The 19,231-nt window shown below is 45.1% G+C and overlaps 1 protein-coding gene across 2 annotated transcripts in view; it reads right to left on the bottom strand.

The window, feature by feature from the left end:
• Positions 1 to 19,231, bottom strand: part of DAPK1 (death associated protein kinase 1) — a 206,961-nt gene that overhangs the window by 56,460 nt on the left and 131,270 nt on the right. For both annotated transcript variants that reach the window (XM_032636143.1, XM_032636142.1), the window contains exons 4-11: positions 8,607 to 8,745; positions 6,765 to 6,894; positions 6,547 to 6,595; positions 6,434 to 6,460; positions 5,572 to 5,724; positions 5,166 to 5,211; positions 3,919 to 4,008; positions 2,240 to 2,332 (exon numbers count right to left, since the gene is read on the bottom strand). In XM_032636143.1, the coding sequence (XP_032492034.1) occupies positions 2,240 to 2,332; positions 3,919 to 4,008; positions 5,166 to 5,211; positions 5,572 to 5,724; positions 6,434 to 6,460; positions 6,547 to 6,595; positions 6,765 to 6,894; positions 8,607 to 8,745 (727 nt within the window). The remainder of the gene's footprint in view (positions 1 to 2,239; positions 2,333 to 3,918; positions 4,009 to 5,165; positions 5,212 to 5,571; positions 5,725 to 6,433; positions 6,461 to 6,546; positions 6,596 to 6,764; positions 6,895 to 8,606; positions 8,746 to 19,231) is intronic.

The following is a 19,231-nucleotide window of genomic DNA, read 5'->3' as shown; positions in this document are numbered from 1 at the left end:
ATCAGAGAAACCAATGCTCATTTATTAAAAGGAGTGTTCAGGGGAAAGTAAGCCATTTAATCCCCAAATCCACCTGGTCATGAAGGGAAGCAGGAGGTCATTTTTTGCCCCTTCCATGATGGCAGCACCTATTTATCAGTGTCTTTATGTTGCCTGCATTGTTACCCAGAGAGCAAACATCTCTTAAGATTCAGATTTAGAACAACGATTGATGACAAACTACACTTTGTGTTTACCTTAGGAATCTTTAAAAACATACAGTCCCAGAAACCACTGTAGAAAATTTCAGGTGTAACTCAGATTCTAAAAACCATAGAACCAAGGAAATGATATCTTTGAATAAGAAAGTCTTACTTTGTAATTTTTGCAATTACAGATTGTCATTTTTTGAGCACTAGAAATTCTTCATTCTCTAGGTATTCTATAACATAGCAAAATTCTCTGAAAGCTGGTCACAATTATTTTTAAAAAAAGGTATGAAAAGGGGAGAAATGTAAAAATAAAGGCCAGAAATGGGAAAATGGATGCATTTCATTTACAAAGAGAAAATAACTAGATACTGTGGAACAGTAAGTTTGTTAAATTTTTGCTACTTTATTAAAGTACTTTCTTAAATATAAATAATAAGAAATTTGCACAATATGGTAAATTAAAACAAAAAAAATAAGCTAGAAAAGTCCCAAACAAAAGTTTTGGACTTACAGAGGTACTGCTACTAAAATTTCAAATCTGGAAAAGCATACCTACAGAGGCTGAACCTCTGTCTATGGGGGGGTGGAATGGAGAAAGCATTTCTCTGAACTCTGCTTTCTCTTCTCTATAAATCTGAATCCAAACAAGCTTCATGAGAGACATAATAATATCTGCACAGAGTACATGTTTAAGAACATCACTGGTTTTGCTTTTCTATCACAATCCAAGTTGAAGACTAAGAGGCATTTGCCTGAAAGTGAGAGTGACAAGAAATGGGAGAATGGGAGGAATAAGCGCGTTGTTGTAACACAGCCTCACGATCAGCAGGACACTGAGATGATGAGAGAGAGATCCTGAGGGCTGGGGAGGGGGGTCTTCCCACCTGGAGCTTCTACACAAGCCCTGTCCCTCTCTTACCCTAAACTCTTCATTGCAACAAACTGTCTCCCAACTGATTATTCAGGGCAATTTTAATTTGTAAGATTTCATTGTTCTCATCACCTTACTTAGATTAATAGTTTATATCTTGTCCTGGTTCCACGGCCACCCTCAAACAATTCCCCAGTCCAGCTTTCCTCCCCTTTCTCTCCCTTCTCCTCCTAACTTGCTTCTCTCCTACTTCTTTTTTTCTTTTTAAAATTTCCTATCTCTTTTCAGGCTATAAGGTTAGATCTGGAACTTGAGTAAAACTACTGGCTTCAGGGAGTAAAAAAAGAGCTGGTGTCTGCTGATGTGTGATCCTGCCCTTGGAGTTCCCGGATTCCACTCAGGAAACACTGACTATTCAGTTACAGGAGCAGGCTGGTTCCCACAGAACCACCCTTTCTGCCTTTTCTGGAGTCCCCTTTACCTCCAGGGTTCACAAAGCCCCGTTGTCTGACTGTTGGGGAAAGTCTCGTTGAATTCTGATGCGTCCAGTCATATCTGAAGAGTTAATCTGTGATTAGGTTTCAGTTTGGATTCAGGGAAAAAAGTCGTGGAGTTGTTCTCAAGGGCCTTTGGAAATCAATACAACATCAACAAAGTGAGTGGGTTTAGCCTCTGGTCTACCACGAACTATATCAGCAAGCCCCACTGCATTTCCCCTGATTTTCTGGTGTGTGTGTGTGTGTGTGTGTGTGTGTGTGTGTGTATGTGTTCAGAAGGAGGGTTGTCTGCCCCTTTTGTACTATTACAGTCTAAGATTCTCCAAGGTTGGTGGAAACAGAGGGCTCTCGTTTTAGTTCATGAAAATTAGAATATGATCTCTCCTCTTCTACTGGCAGGCCTCTCTTTTATCAAACTGTGTTGGGGGGAAGAGGAGGGTGGGAAGGTGGTAGTGTTAGAGGTAGTAGGTATAGCCAATCAAAACAAAGAGGAAAAAGGACGAAACAGTAACAGAGTAGATCCAATCAGCCACCCCAACTCCCCCACTCAAGAGGAGGAAGAACAGGCCTGATGTTTCCAAGACTTCAGGTTTTCTGGGTTGCTGAACAAATTAAACAACCTAAACACGGTAAATACACAGTGCTAAGAACAAACCTATCTGGGGAAAAGGTTTGCTTACCAGAGTATCATCGCTTCTGGCAACACTCATGTTACTTCTGGACAAGAATGACCTGGATAATCTTTGGCACAGCGATATCAAGCGAACAGATTGCTTTAAAAAAAAAAAGAGAGAGAGAGAGAGTGAAAAAAATGCAGGGGGAGAGGAGGAGAGAGAGCTTACATAATAATACTCAAATTAGTGCAAATGACAAAGCCTTTGAGATAGCATTCAAGGCTGACAGCATGTATTATTCTTCAGGGGTGGGTGATCCCACAAGCAGGTTGGATCATATATATATACATTTTTTATGGTACGTGGGCCTCTCACTGTTGTGGCCTCTCCCGTTGCGGAGCACAGGCTCTGGACGCGCAGGCTCAGTGGCCATGGCTCACGGGCCCAGCCGCTCTGTGGCATGTGGGATCTTCCCGGACCGGGGCACGAACCTCTGTACCCTGCATCGGCAGGCGGATTCTCAACCACTGCGCCACCAGGGAAGCCCGGATCATATTTGCTTAAAGAAATTTCTAAAGGTCTTAGAAATCAAGAAAACAATAGAGAGACATTCTCCTGCATTTCATTATTAAGCTGCAGAACTGGATGCATCCCTTCTGTCTCCATATTCACTCTCTACTCTTTGAGGAATGGGATCTTACCCTAACAAAGCCCTTGCACGTCTCCCCTCAGAGAAGCATGGTATGCAAGGGTCTTGCCCTGTGTCCTTGGTGCCCAGGCAAGTTGGTAATGGCAGACAGTGTGACTCTCAAAACTCATCCAGTTGTTGGAAATGAGCAGGTTGGGGACTCTTTAGCCCATAGGACAAAACACCTCTGCATTTACTCTCAAAGGCAGAAGCAACAGGTAAAGAATGTGTGTGTGTGTGCGTGTCTGTACATGAATGAAAGAGAGGGAGAGAAAGAGAAACTTATGGTGGTTCACTCTACATTTTAAGCCTTATTTTCAAGGCTTCTTTGAGACTAAGAGTCAAGTCTTGAGTAACCCATGGCTGTGGTCCTCCTCATCTCTATCAAGGCATCCCCAACCTGATGAGTACGATGAGGTACACTTCTGGCCCAGTGATGAGGAGACATGGCAAGTACCTGCCTCCTCTGGGCTTGACATGACCCTGTGCACAGGAAGCCATCCTGTCCCCTTCTTAACCCTGAATTTTCATTTGTTCAAGGTTGGCTGGAATGCCCTTTAGAGCCACATCCTACTCAGCCCCTGCAGAAACCATCCGCACTGAGAAGGGATCACATTGCAGACGCTCATGGTCACACCCCACCCCCATCCCAACCACTCACAGACCAAGGCTGGATTTAGAGAACCATTTACACAAGTTCTGGTATAATCATAATGCTTTGGTGCCTACCACAAGAAACAAATCTATTTAAAATGTGGCTTGTTGCCTTTAGAAAAAGACTGCACTACAATTTTATTGTACTGATTTAAAAATTTGCCTTGGGAATGGTTTTAATTTAAAAAAATGCAAAATTACATGTGAAAAGACGAGCTAATAGGACTGAAATAGTATTTCTGATTGTCTTTGAAAATAGGGCAATGGTACAGATGACTACAGAGTGAATTTTTAAAAAGGATGCTGTTCTGCATTGCCAGTATCAGAAGAAGTGAGCCCTGAACAGAGGGAGAGCCCCAGGGGACACAGAATTAGTTAATCCCTTCAAATCAAACAATCTTACTTTCCATTTTTTCCGGGCTGCGAACTTCTTGAATTTCTCCATGTTCACTGCCGATGCTTTTCTACTAAGTGCTTGTTGGGTATCTTTAGGCTAAAATGAAAATCCAAGAAAGACAATTTAGAGCTCTCCAATTATAGAAATGCGTTACATGACAACTATTGAAAACCTCTCATTATTTGGGACGCTTACATATTCACCTTGCTAAAGTAACAGAACGAGTTGGGATAATAGCCTGATCCAGGAACCTAGTCTCCAGAGGCTAAACTCTTGTGGCTAAGGGTTTGAGCAAATCCATGAAGGCTGGATCTTGAGGGAAAGTTGGAAAGTTGAGCTTGGACAAGCTGAATTACAACGTTCCATAAGAGAATCTGGGAACGGCATGATTCACGGTGAGGCCATATTGCGAGGCATGTGAACTTAACATCATCAAGTAATTTAGAGCTGGTTGGGACCTCAGATGTTAGCAAATTTGGTCTATCTTACAGCATTAAAATCCCTCCTACTGCATTTTTTCAGGAGGCCATGCAACTCTACCTCTGAAGGAAGGAGACACCGTTGCCTTCTAGGGAAGCCCAGGCAACTGCTGGGAGCTGGCACAGACAGAGGTCTCCAGCTGCCCCAAACCTACTTCTGCAACGCAAGTTACTGCACCACAATCCACTTATTGGTTCCATGATTTTATTCTGTAACTGCCATGCTTCCCCACCCTTAGTCCTTTCTGGTCTAGCTGAAGCAACTTCAGTTCTTTAACCCAAATGCTGACAGGCGCCAGGCAAACAATGTAAAGGTGTATATACATCGGGGGTGGCTGCTGGCCTGGTACAAAGGCAACTGGGCAGAGTTTCTGGCAGCCTTGCAGAATGAGGGCTCAGTGTTGACAGATCTTCAGGTTTTTCAAGAGAAGCTGGAAATCCAGATTTGATATGATACTTAAATGTTGGAAGTTAATTCAAGAATTTTCAAAAATATTGTTTGGGCTAATATCCCACAATCAAACTCGAGGTTGCTGAGTGGACCTGCCCTTCAGTTCCTCCTCACAATCCTGCACTGTGGTAGCCCACTCCTTTCTACCTCCGTCATCATGCGGATTCTCTCAGCTGTCAGCTGTCTGAAAGTATGGCACCAACAGCGAACACAATACACCAGACATGACCGTGGTTAGAACCCACAGTGCCTAGTGATACCCTAGGACAAACGAATTCCAGGTCGCCCTATAATCCCCAAACCGATCGCAATATGCAACTTACCTTGATCCAGGGATGCTGCAAACTATCTTGAATTGTCATTCTCTTCCTTTGTGGGGGGAGGGGAAAGAAAAAAAATGCGGTGACCATAGAAGCAAACACTAAGGTTGTTTCCATGCCGGCTGGGCCTACCAAGATCTGCTCTGGAAAATGCAGTTCGGGGCCTGCTTCATGGAGCCGAAAACAACATCAGTCTTTGTGTGATTATTTCACTGTGCCCGCAGGGGCTGACTGAGCAGGTACAAAGGGCCCTGCCTGCATTTTCTGAAGTGTTTCACACGGCACGCTTCTCTTTGCCAGGAGGAAACAACCAGGGTCGCCTAAACGTGGCCGTGTGCACAGGACAGGTGCTAACTCTCGTCTAGCTGAGGCCACAGCTGGGCACCTTTCGGGTATAATGGACACTCACTTTGGATCCTTGACGAGGAGTCTTCTTATGAAATCTTTGGCTAGGGCACTGGTATTACTGAAGTATTCTTCCTCAAATTCGTAGTTGACAGCAGATACGTTCGCTAACGTTTCTTGTTTAGTGTCTCCAAGGAAGGGGGATGCCCCACTTAGGCTGTTAATAAAACAGGGCACAGAACACGAGTAAGTCCCTCTTGTGTTGTCATTCTGTTCCCACAATATCTGATAAAGGGAGTGAGGAATAACATTATAATCTGGTGCTTGAGCGGTCACTTCAGAATTCAGTGACATTTTATAGGGCAGTTAATTGTCATGCACAAAAGCTTCAGCTTAATGCAAAGGACAGTTAATTTAGAACAGCATTTAGTAGTTTAAAAAAAAGAAAAAGAAAGCCTTTCCTATTTTCTCAGCAGTCATAGACAGCCATGCTTTCCTTCTGATCATGCTCCAGGTTCTGATGACTCATTTCAAATCAGGAGAAAATGTTTCATTAGTATAAACTAAGGATGTTGTGGAGGTGTAAAATGAACATGTTTAAAAAGCACAGGGCTTCCCCGGTGGCGCAGCGGTTGGGAGTCCGCCTGCTGATGCAGGGGACGTGGGTTCGTGCCCCGGTCCGGGAAGATCCCACATGCCGCGGAGCGGCTGGGCCCGCGAGCCATGGCCGCTGAGCCTGCGCGTCCGGAGCCTGTGCTCCGCAACGGGAGAGGCCACAACAGTGAGAGGCCCGCGTACCGCAAAAAAAAAAAAAAAAAAAAGCATACATAAGCTGAACTGATCAACACGACACATAGAATGGTCAGTAAAACATATGGTCTCAAAGAAAAAGGAAAAGAACATGAGTTGTGGATTTGGGTACTTACAGAATATAGGTTATTACCCCAATACTCCTAGAGACAAAAGAAAAAGAAAAACAACATCAGAAGAATAGTAAAATAAATCAGAAAGGTGACAATATCAAGAACATGCTCCTTACCACATGTCTGCCTCAAGACCAAGAGGTTCATAGTTGACTATCTCAGGAGCTAAGAGGAAACAAACGCACATTTAGTTTGGGAAGAAAGTGAACCAACAGTTTCTAATCTTCATGTATAAACCAGAAACATGTACCAGGGAAATGATGCTGCAGCAGGGTGAATTTTGCCAGCATAATGTTTATGAGAAATGAATGACCACAGGAATAAGAAAACTTACCAACAAACTCTGGTGTCCCAAATATGTTCTTGAATTCATTTCCAAAGTCAATTTTATGGGCCAACCCAAAGTCAATGATCTTGATCCGAGGTTTGGGAACATTTCTATCCAAAAGCATTATGTTTTCAGGCTTTAAAAAAAAGAAAAATAGTACAGCAATGTTCATAGGTGGAAATAATATGATGCCCATCAGATGAATGGATAAACAAAACGTGGTCTATCCATACAATGGAATACCATTCAGCCTGAGAAAGAAAGGAAATTCTGACATGGGCTACAATATGGATGAATCCTGAAGACACTATGTGAACTGAAATAAAGTCAGTCACAAAAGGAGAAATAGTGCGTGATTCCACTTACATGAAATACCTAGAATACGCAAAATCATACAGACAGAAAGTAGAATAGTGGATGCCAGCAGCTGGGGGTAGGAGGGTTGGGGAGTTAGTGTTTAATGGGTACATAGTTTCAGTTTGGGGAGATCAATAATTTCCAAAAATAGATGGTTGTGATGGTTGTACAACAATGTGAATATACTTAATGTCACTAACTGCATACTTTAAAATGGTAAATTTTATTTTATGTTTATTTTTCCACAATTTAAAAAAACCCTATCATAGGTTATGCTGAGGACAAGATGGCAGGTAATTCTTCCTCTTCCCTGAAAAAACAACCAAAAAGTAGGGATAAAAGAGTAGTTGCAAGAGAACACTAGGAAAAAATAAATGTCTTGGTTTAGATTCTCCCAGGAGCAGACCTGTGACATGGATTTGGATGCAAGCAGCTTATGTAGGAGGGGACTCCAGGGAATACTTGGTAGAGGAATGGGGAGACAGGAAACAGAAGGAAGGAAGCTGATACAAAGTGTGTTATCAAGGTAGGGGTGACTGGAGCACAATCCCTTTGGAGGACTTGGGGAGAAAGGGCAGCACTCAGAATTTTTCAACTGAAGCACGAGGGAGTTGGGGTATTTATCCACCTTCTCCCCAGCTCCATTGCTAAGAGCTGCTTCAGTAGGCATTTACTCTTTGGCATTTCCAGCTCCCAGCAGCAGTCTTTGGGGTGTGTGTTAGTGAGTGTTGGGGGATCCAGATGGGGTCTTGACGGCTCTGCTGCAATAAGTATGGAGGAAATCTTCCCTTCTCTTACATCTATCCTAGCTCCAATGATCTGAATCACTCACTTGGCGATCAACCACATACTTTTTGTGATAATCTTCTCGCTGCCTCGGATTGTACCCTGAATCTTACATTACCACTTCTGTTGCTCATATGTATATCTTCCCCTCTCAGAGAGACCATCACCTCTGTGATGGATGGGAGTATGATGTGCCTTTTTATGTCCGATAATGCCTTGCCTCCAGCCAAGCAAAGACCACAATTAGCCAGTCTCAGAGTTTGGCTTGATTGATTGCCAGAGACTGAGTCAGACCAGAGGCTTTGCATCAAGAGAGAGAGTAGAGATCGAGACACCTTCCATCTTATATGCCTTGTAGCCAGAAGGGGATGGAAACTGGGCAGCCAATGGGTACTCTAGGTTGAAAATACCCCATAGCCAACAGCAGCCCCCTTTCTTAAAGACCTGGCTGGTAAGACCCCTTGATTCTTCCCCAAGAATTCTCAAATGTAATCATTAATCTTAAACCTCTATCTCACACATTGGTTAGAAATTCCTGTAGTAGGCATGCATTATACACTTGCTGATTTATATTGATAATTTCATTTGTTAAACCCCTCTAGGAAAAAAACATGTATCTCTTTGGGACGCCCTCAATTTTTCTTAGCAGACAGCGAACGCTGTGGTACGTGTAAGCTTTCATCTGATTCACACCAAGCAACATACCTTGAGATCAAAGTGGGCAATCTGAAGGGAATGCAGGTAGTAAACACCATTAAGAATTTGTTTGAGAAATTCAGTTGCTTCCTCTTCAGTCAGAGATTCCTTTTCAGCTAAGAAGTCAAAGAGCTCACCACCTGCAACACTGAAAATCAAGAGGTAAAGGTTATTGATGACAGTTCTCTCTCATATTGATTTGTTCTCTCATAGATGATTTGCATGCTCAAGTGTCTGGCAAGAAAATAGCATTGAGGACATGCTGAAACTGCTAAGCAAGGAATCAGAATTCTCTGTGCTTCTCATTGTTGGATGAGAATTCCGCATTCAGGTACATTTGTGCTTGAAAGCACTTGGGTACTGCTTGCCTAATGTGCTAGGTTCACAAATAGGGGAGAGAGTAGAAATGTGATGGGGAAAAAAATTAATGCATCTTTCAGACATCTTAATTAAACATGTTTAGAGAGGAAGTCTTAACTCACTGATTAAAAAAAAAAACTACAATCCAACTTTGTATAGAATTTATAGACTATATCTTCCTAGCCCAAAGAGAGACACCTGGAAAATTCAAAATCTCTGTATTAGTCAATTTTTTAAAAAAACCCAAATCACAATATATGGCCTGACAAGGATTTTTTGTTTGTATGCTTTGTATTTGTATATATGTAAATACTTCTACATTTATAAAAATCACATTTAGTAATGAATTTAACAAACACCTTAACAAATAAGAATAAGCATACACAAAATTGAAATGCCCGTGGTTGCTGGGGATTTGATGAATCTGTCTCCCTGGCCAGACTGTAAATCCCTAGAGGGCAGCGGTCAGCTCCCGGCTGCTGGTCCACTGCGTGCAGTCTCCCCCTCCTTGCACAGGGCCAGCCACGCAGCAAGAATGAAAAAACTTTTAATTAAGTGGATGAATGAACAAACTCCCCTAAAAAAAATCCATGGTACTGATTGATGGCAAATAACAGGGAACTTTTAATAAGAGTTTTTATAAGTTAATCTTTATCGAGTTTAACCATATGTTCACAACATAATAATTAACTGCAATTATGCACATAACCACGTGTGCATTATCTTTCTTTCAGCAAGACAGCTCCATAAACATACCTACCGCATCTACATCCAGAATAAGAAAACTGGTGCTCCTGACATGAAATTATAATGACAAAAAAGCTATTTTTGTAAAAGAAGAGTTTCAGATGCTGCACCATCACCCTCCAAGTGGGTGTTTTTCTTAGCCTGGCTCAGGATCCCCTGGCACCAGGATTGCTTGGGGTGTTTTAAATATGCGGATCCTGGGCCTCACTTCCAACCTGATGCATGAGTTTCTAAGAGTGGGGACCAGGATGGCAGCATTTTAAACAAGCATCCCAGGTGATTCTTAGCACACTAAAAACTGAGGATCAGTTTTCGGAAGTCTTAATTGCATCCTCCCGCTGCAAGGCCTCTCTCTGATATTTAAATTCAGGATGTTTATCCGGAGGGGAGGGCGAAGTGACTCCTCCACCTCCCCGGGACCCAAGAGCGTTTCTGCCACAGAGCCTGAGCCTTGCCTTGGGGGCAGAGGCCTGCAGCTGATGCAGCAACGCCCCTCCACCAACGCACCGTCCCAGCCTCACCGCCCTCGGCCTTGCGCCCCTGCACTGGCTCCCTGCCCAACTCCGTGCAGTCCTTTGTGTCGCACATTTTGTCTTCTTTATTCCTCTTAAAACTAACAAAACAGGGAGAGGGAATCTTTCAACTCTGGGGAACAAAAAGAAGGAAAAAAGGGGAAGTTGTGAACCAACGAACGCTGAGAAAGACTCTCTATCATCCGTTTGCTTCTTTGCTCTCTGGCCCGCGCGGCCATTCCTTAGGTAAACTGTGGCATCACGGCCGCGCGGTGGGGAGATGGTCCAGAGCTGGCACAGCCAACGCAAACCTTAATTCTGCGGCCAGAAGGCTTACTCCTTCTTGCTGAGCCTCGTTTTCTTATCAAATGGGAAACATAGGACATTCCTCTGAGGGGTTTGAGGACTAGTGATAATAAATATACGTAAAGCCCATGGCAGGCAGGTCTAGCTTTAGGCCGAGGCCCAGTAAGTGGAACCGGTACTGTTATAAAGGAAGAATCCATGCCACCTGCCTAAGGGCGGGCTCCATCATGGAAGTCCCCTTCCTGCCCTGCTTTTCCCCTCTCCCCCTTTCAAGTCCATTGGTCTGGCTTAACCACTGTATTTCCGGTCAGGGGAGCATTACAGGTGCTCCTGTAAATATGGTGTCGACCTTTCCTCTCTTTGCCTCCCCTTCAGTGGCTTCCCCACTCCCCCTTGCTCACACAGCCTGCTTGTGCCTTTAAAACATTGATAAGTTTCCTGACAATAAGAAAGGGCTGGGGTTTGGTTGCTAGGAGTTGGGGCGAATCTTCCAGTGTCCACACAGCTGGGCCCGATGTGGAGGCCTGAGTCCTTCCCAGGAACCTCATGGCTGCCCCGGCCAGGCCTTTGCTCCCCTTCCTTCTCTGGCTGGCTTTCCTCCCTCTCGCCCAACCTGAGCTTCCCTCAGGCCCGTGACAAGGAGCCTATTTCATCTTCCTGAGACCTGGCGGAGGGTGAGGAGACCCCGGTTCGAATCCTGCCCAGTTACCCAATCTCTCCACACCTGGGATTCCTCTTTTGTGAAATAAGAGACACCCCCTAGAGTTGTTCTGATGTCCCAGGATACGTTGAGTGCCTCGGCAATCAATCAGTACTGCTGTCTTTCTTCTTGCCTTGCTTCAAATCGTAACCCCCGCTGCCCCGACCACGGCAGCCATGGTGTGCTGGGCCATACTTAACAACTGGCTCTCTGGGGTTGGGGTGGGGCAAAGCCCATCCCCGAGGTGTCATATTCCCACCATGGTCATTTCAAGCCACCCTCGTGATGATGGCGACTGTGGAGGTGGGAAGGATGTGCTCAAACAGCTCCGAGACCCGGCCCACTGAGGCACTGTGGATTTTCCAAAGTTGGTGCAACAGCACTTCCCGCGCCCTGCTCTGTGCTGTGACCTTGCATCTGGGGCTCCATCCCCTCGAATCTGGATGGGCCCCATCATAGCTCTGACCAATAAGACACAGCAGAGTGATGCTGTGCCATCTCCGATATGCTTTTTCATGGGCCCAGGGCTTCCACAGCCTGCCTCTTGAGTCCCTCCTGTAAGAAGTGTGATGATCCCGAAACCACACCGTGGCATGGAGAACCCCCAGAAGATGAGATGCCCCATAAAGAGAGAAAGAGACAAAGGAGCACTGAGTGAGGAGGGAATCTTGGCAGTGAACCCTCCAGCCCAGATGAGGCCATGGAGGTCAGACTGTCCATCTGAGCCCTTCCAGAGTTCCTGACCCACCTAATGCAATGGTCATTTTAATCTGCTGTGGTGGACACCATGAGCACTGCGCACATTCCCCTTGAGGAAGGACCTGCTGTCCCCAGTGCTGGGCGTGGAAGCAGCACAGCCCTCAGCCCTCATCCAGCAGGGCTCACCTCTGCTGCAGAGCCACTGCCCAAGGTCTTGTCCTTTCCCTGGAAGCCCACAGCCAATGGCTACTGTGGAAACGTAAAGCTGAGGTCGACTCACTTCTAGAAATGGCAAGATATTTAATATTTTAGGCTTCGTGGGCCATGCAGCTTCTGTCACAACTACTCAGCTCTACGCAAGCAGCGTGAAAGCAGCCTTAGATCATACGTAAACGAAGGGGTGGAACTGTGTTCCAGTAAAACTTTATTTACAAAGACAAGTGGCCACCTGATTTGTAAGACATGCCAGTTTGTGAACCCCTGATATAAAAGCCAGGTCACCTCAGCCTAATGTGGGGCAACTCTCAAGGGTCATTCTAGCTCCAGGACTCTGTTGGGCCAGCTGGGGCTGTCACTGAGCTGCAAGGCAGCATGACTTTCTCTGCCCACTCCTACTGCTTCCTCTCCCTTGGAAGACTTGATTCTAAGAGTAGTTCTTAAGGAACATCCTGCATGCTCTTCTCCAGCTCAGAGTCTGCTTCCCAGAGAACCCACCCTACCCTCCACTAAATTTGGGGGTAGTTTGTTATGCAGCAATAGCTGACCAGAACACCTACCATCTTGACTGGGTCTGTTTACTCAGTTCAGCCAAAGATCAGGTTTGCCTTTCTACAGGCTGGCCACCTCGTGCTCTGTTCAGTCTTCCTGTCCCGAGTAACTTAACTTCAACAGTGCTTCCTGACAAGAGAAGTGATAACTGGGAACAACCCTGGAGCCCCTGCAGCGAGGGGCCAGACTGCAAAGTGGCAGTGCCTGATCACAACTGAGGGAAAGGAGGCAGGCGTCATCTCTGATTTTCTCCATCTACCCTGCTCGCAGGCCCTGTGCAAATCCCATGCTGTTCACGATGAGGTCCACACCATCGCTTGTGCGGGCCTGGAACCATCTCACTGGGCCTGGAACCATCACCGGTTTCCTGATGCCCTGAGGGTCTTATCTACATTCTCATTGTCCTTCACGCCAATGTGGGAAGGCAGATGATTTAGCTGCTTACAAAATCTTTAGTGATTAATCAAAGTAATTGAAACTAAGTGATTTCAGCAAAGGCTGGGAAGCGTGATAAGCATCCTTTGTTAATTTACCCCCGTTTGTCCCCCAAACTCAGAAGGTAGACAGTGACTTGAAGATTTTTTTTCATGGGAACTTTCACATACATGCTTAGAATTAGAACTCGAATGTTTACAATGCAGCTGCCATACAGCAGAATACTGTTAACAAAAAGATCAGTCAAAACCCTAGTATCTTCGCTCTTTGTTCCAAATTTTACATTTTTCTCAAGAGAAGGAAGATTGATGGAGGGAGATGTGAGCAATTTGTTCAGCAAATTTAGAAAGCTAGTTTCACCTCCTTTATTAGGTCTTTCAGTCAGTGTTTTAAATTATAGCATCATCATGGAAATTGTGTGGAATGCATGCTAATAAGCATTGGCTGTTTTCATCAAGAGCTCTGGAAAATATGAAGTTTCCCTCTCCTCCCCATGCCTTTCACTACCACCAAGGCCTCCCCTACAAGCTAGCTATATCAGAATGTCATTAGGACACATTACAGCTTTAAAGATAAGGTAGGCCTTCAGAGCGACATAAGAGAAATTATTGTAGGATTCCAATTTCTAAATTAAAACACTATTCCGGGTCCCCGACTCTTGCTAGGAATGTCCAAGATATAACAGGACTTGATTCTGGACTAGATCTGGTCATAATCTAAACTGCAGGGGACTCTTGGTTATAAACTGATGAGACTTTTCAAGGAAAACTCTGTGATTCTACCGCACTGGGCTGGATTTCCCTGTTGGTGTCTCAGAGCAAGTACGTGTGGTTGTTGAATTGGGGGCCAAGGCTACAATTCAGTAACCGAGTACACTCTGCCAGGGCACACCATCGGGGTCCTGGCCAGCTATGATGCAGAACCCTGGGAGGGGCGTGGCAAGAGGACTAGATGGGCCTCAGCACACAGGTCCCCAACTCCAGCTCTGGCCTCAGGTTGTGAGTAGCTGGAAGGAAAGTATGGAGGTCATGTCCTTTCTCTGGACCTCAACTTTGCTATCTGTACAGTGACGGGGTTGAACTGGTACGTGACTCTCTAACCTTAGTGTACATAACAAGAACTGGGGGGGATTTGGCAAAAATCAACTGGCTAGAACCCACTTCCTGAGGTTCTGACTCAGCAGGTGGGGCCCCAGAATCTGCATTTTAACAAGTCCCTCAGGTGGTCCTGATGCTGGTGGACCACGCTTGGAGAAGCCGATCTCTCACGTCCCTTCCAGTTCTGATAACATAAGATTCTATCGGCCAGCGTGCGAATGTAGCAGAGCTATGCTCCCATTACACTTACTTTTTCCTCCTGGGTGCACAGTTAATCTGCACTTCCCAGCTCCCTTGAGTCAGGGACTAGTTCTAGCCAGTGCAACGTGGACCAGAATGACATGTGCCACTTTCAGACCCAGCCTCTGAAACATCTCACATGATCTTCCTCTCTCTCTCTACCCTTTCTCTTTGGCTACCTGAACACAGATGACCCAGCAGAGGACCCCAAGGAGGACCGGGGACTGCAAAGACATTAGGTAGAAGGAATATGGATCCCTGAGTCAATGCTTGTAGGAGAGCCACCCAAACTGTAACATCCACATTGGACTCTGAGTGAGTGAGAAATAAATACTATTATATTAAATCATTGAGATTTTGTGGTTATAGTCTGTCTTCTCTAAATATAAAACTATTTAGTCAGAAGTAAAAATTCAATCCATTTTTTAAATTAAAATGAAAACACCCAATGCAAAGCACAGAGTACACGAACTGACCCAGACATCTACTGCTGTGTAACAAATCTCCCCAGAACTTAGTGGCTTTAAATATGGCAATTATTTTGTGATCTCTTAAAGCTTCTATGGATCAGGAATCCAGGAAGGGTTGGACTGGGCAGCTCTGGCTCAGTGTCTGTCATGGGGGTGCAATCACATAGTGGCTGAAGCTGAAACCGTAGGGTTGCTGGAGCATCTAGGGGCTGTCTGGGTATCTCTCTCCATGTAGTCTTGTGCCTCCATGTGGTCTCTCCATTTGGGGTAGTATTGGCTTCCTCACAGCATGGAGGACTCAAGACAAGTGGACTATTTACATGGCACTTCAGGGCTCCAGGGCAAGTGTTCTAGGAAACAGGGTGGAAGCTGCCTCAGAAGTCATAGAACATCAAAAGGGAGTCACAGCCCATCCAGGTTCAAGGGGAGGGGATTTAGAATTCATCTCTTTTTTTAAAAAAATGTATTTATTTTATTTTTGGCTGTGTTGTGTCTTTGTTGCTGTACACGGGCTTTCTCTAGTTGTGGTGAGTGGGGGCTACTCTTCACTGTGGTGTGTGGGCTTCTCATCGTGGTGGCTTCTCTTGCTGCAGAGTACCGGCTCTAGGTGCATGGGCTTCCATAGTTGTGGCACGTGGGCTCTAGAGCGCAGGCTCAGTAGTTGTGGCGCACGGGCTTAGTTGTTCCGCAGCATGTGGGATCTTCCTGGACCAGGGATCGAACCCGTGTCCCCTGCATTGGCAGGGGGATTCTTAACCACTGTGCCACCAGGGAAGCCCTAGAATTCATCTCTTGATGGGGGAATTTCAAGGGTCTAGACAGACATGTAGGACAGGGGATGATCTTGCAGCCATCTTTGGAAAATATAATGTCACGCTAACTATAACAGATGAACAGAAATTCTCAATCTTATTTATCCTACATGTGTATTTTATAAGGGTTAGGTACAGGTAGCTGTGTTAGTTTACTAGGGCTACACGAACAAACTGTATGGCTTCAAATAACAAATCTACGGTCTCGCAGTTCTGGAAGCTACAAGCTCGAAATCAAGGTGTCAGCACTGCCTTGCTCCCTCTGAAGCCTGTAGGGGAATCTTCCTTGATTCTTCCTAGGTTTTAGTGGTTTGCCAGCAACCTTGGGCTTTCCTTGGTTGTTGATGCGTCACTCAAATCCTATACCTGCACATGGACTTCCTTCTCTCTGTGTCTCTTCACATCATCTTCCCTCTGTGCATGTCTGTGTTTATGGCTAAATTTTACCCTTTATATAAGGACACCAGTCAGGTTGGATAAGGGCCCACCCTAGTGGCCTCATTTTAACCTGATTACACCTGCTAAGGCCTTATTTTCAAATAAGGTCACATTCTGAGGTACTGGGGGTTAGAGCTTCACCATATCTTCTGTTTTCTGGGGGCATGGGGCACAATTCAAACCATAACAGGTAGTAATTGCTCACAGGCTGCAAACAAAGTATTACATACGGGATGTCTATAGCAACTCAGGAGAAGGAGAGGATGCAACAGAGAGACGATAATTAGAAAGAATCTACTGATGTTTTTTGTTAGTCTTGCTTTCAGATTCTCCTGTGAAGGAAGGGTTCATCCATGCACTATTATAAAAACTTTTAAATTCAGGTCAGAAAATGTGGCAGAAAAATGCATATCTGATCCCATCCTGAAGTAATTTCCCCAACACTTTGAGATGCTTCTTCTTTGAAACCTAACTCTCCTGGTGGACCGTGCTGTGAAGGTGTGAGGGGAAGTACCCAACCACTTCTCGGCTCTGCCTCTAAATAAACCCCAAATTAAAACCCAATGCTCCATTGTCATCACCAACTGCTGAACACTCTTTCTTGTTAATCTAGGGCAAGTCCTGAAGGGTTTTCACATTCTCACCTCTCACACTCTAAATTTCCTGGGTTACTGAGGACTTTGACGAATGCAAAACGGAAGCTGGAGAATCCAAAGGAAAGACGCAATATGAAACCTTCCTTTTTGCATCCGTGAAATAGGTGTGAATTTAAGGTCAAAGTAGATTAGGAGTCTGCGAATAGCATTCTTTGATTATATACTGTTGCCTCAAATCACATAAATAACATCAAAGGAGTCCCTAACCTTCACGCCTCCTCTTGAATTAGTGCAAGCTGTATCTGTAAACACATTTTCTGTCTGTTTTCACTTCAAATTTAAGCAACAACTTAAAAGGAGTTCTGGGGATTCTCAAGGAAAAGAATGCCTGGCACTCAAAATTCATGGGGGAAGTGATCTTTCATTTCACTCTGGGAGGTTACGCAAAAAGCAGGGAGGAGACTTCTGAAGACTTCTAGAATGAAATCCCTAAAGGAAAAATATGGCTCAGGTTAAAAAGCATTGGAGGCAGGCATTCTGGGTTTCAGTCTGGACTCTGTGACCTCAGATAGGTTAAGTTACTTTCTGAGGCACAGTTCCTTTGCTTGTAGAATAGGAATAGTAACACCTACTGTTCATTATTACCTCTGGGGATGAATGGGGATAATATGATGTAGGATGAGTGTGTCTGCCACATGGTCAGCGGGTCAATATTCCATGCAGCCATCCTGGGCCTTCACTCCTCTTAACTACAGGCGAGGAAAACCCTCGAAGCTACTCTCCGTGTATCCCTTGTCCAGCTGCCATCGTACGGTGTGGGCTTCTGATGTGGCTGTCATGTTAACGGTACAATGAGACCACACATTCGCCTATGGTTAAACAGAAGAGTTTTCCTGAAATGGGTGGACATACCTGGGGCCAAAACTCTGGAGAAGAGGTGGGTTCCTAGACATGAAATAGGTACGTTGGAAGGGTGCCTCGGCCCGGTTTCCTTGGGTCTAGACATAGAGGAGTCTAGACGTGCCTGACAGCAGCCGGGAGGTGCAGGGATGAGAGCCCTGAGGGGGAAGATGGGAGGGGCGGGCAGAAGGCAGTGCTGGTAACCTCAACCCAATAGGGTCCATCTAATGTGACTCTGGTGCCCTCGCTCCTGGCCAGCCTCAATCTTGCAACAGGAAATTAAGGACAAAAGCTTTTCCTCGCTTAGGCAAAAGTGTTAAGAGAACATTGAAGCCTGGACGGAGGTGAGAGAGAGAGAGTCCTCAAGGGAAGTTCAAGCTCATGGGCCAAAGTCAGTACCACTCACACACCCCTCCCAAGTGGTCCCCGCATGGCCAACCTGGTAGATGTGGGCTTAGCCAGGGAGACGGCACATTCCCTCACAGAAGTCCTTCCATGTGGGGAGCACCAAACTTTAATTTGGTCTCTTGAAAATATTATACAAGAAATACATAAATATATTCTCCTTAAGAAAAATTAAAACACCCACATATAAAACTAAAGTTCCTTCTATCTCCCCTTCTCCCCAGTCCTGGCCCTCTCCCTCCCTACACCCTCCACAAAAGTACAGATGGTGCCAATCTGACTTACGATTTTCCAACTTCCTGATGGTGCAAAAGCCATAAGCATTTGGTAGAAACTGTATATCGAAATTTGCATTTTGATCTTTTCCTGGGGCTAGTGATAACTGGTACACTCCTCTCCCGTGATGCCGGGCTGCAGCAACCATGAGATCACGAGGGGAAATGACCAATACTCTATAAGGTACTATGTTGCCAGCATTTACCGTGTATTGTATTTTGTGTTTCAAATCCCACCATGTCTACAAAATGTCCATCTGTGTCTCCTGCTTCTGGTGAGAAGAAGAGGAAGGTAATTACTCTTGAACTTAAACTCAAGATAACTGCCCAACTGTAGGCTGATGAAAGTGCTCTGAGCATGTTTAGGGGAGGCCAGGCTAAGCTACAGTGCTCGGGAGGTTGGGTGTATTACATGCATTTCCAACTTATAATGGGTTTATCAGGACATAACCCCATCATCAGTCAAGGAGCACCTGTGTACACTATTATGGTATATAGGCCCCTGGAACTTTCTAGGGATGCTCTACGGACTACACAGCATTCTTTCACCTACATTTTAAGAACATAAATGGTACTCGACTGCCTGAGCCGTTCTAGAATTTGCTATCTCACCTCAGCAATGCCCGTTGGTACAGAGCTCCTGTGTCCTCTTTTTCACTGCTGCCTGGTGCTCATAGGGATATCTAGATCAGAGTATACTTAGCTATTCCCCGACTGAGGGGCTTTATGTTGTTTCCAATTTTTCACGACCGCAAACTACAAGGCGGATGATCTTTTTGTGTCCCTGCCTCCTCTGAAAATGTGAGGTTTTTTTCTCGGCCCGATTTGGAATTTCTGGGTCAGCGGTTACTTTGTAGACGTGATGGGATTTGAA

Source organism: Phocoena sinus, chromosome 6 (genome assembly GCF_008692025.1).
Source record: "Phocoena sinus isolate mPhoSin1 chromosome 6, mPhoSin1.pri, whole genome shotgun sequence".
In the NCBI taxonomy this organism is placed as follows: domain Eukaryota; kingdom Metazoa; phylum Chordata; class Mammalia; order Artiodactyla; family Phocoenidae; genus Phocoena; species Phocoena sinus.
This window is presented reverse-complemented; position numbering and strand designations above follow the sequence as displayed.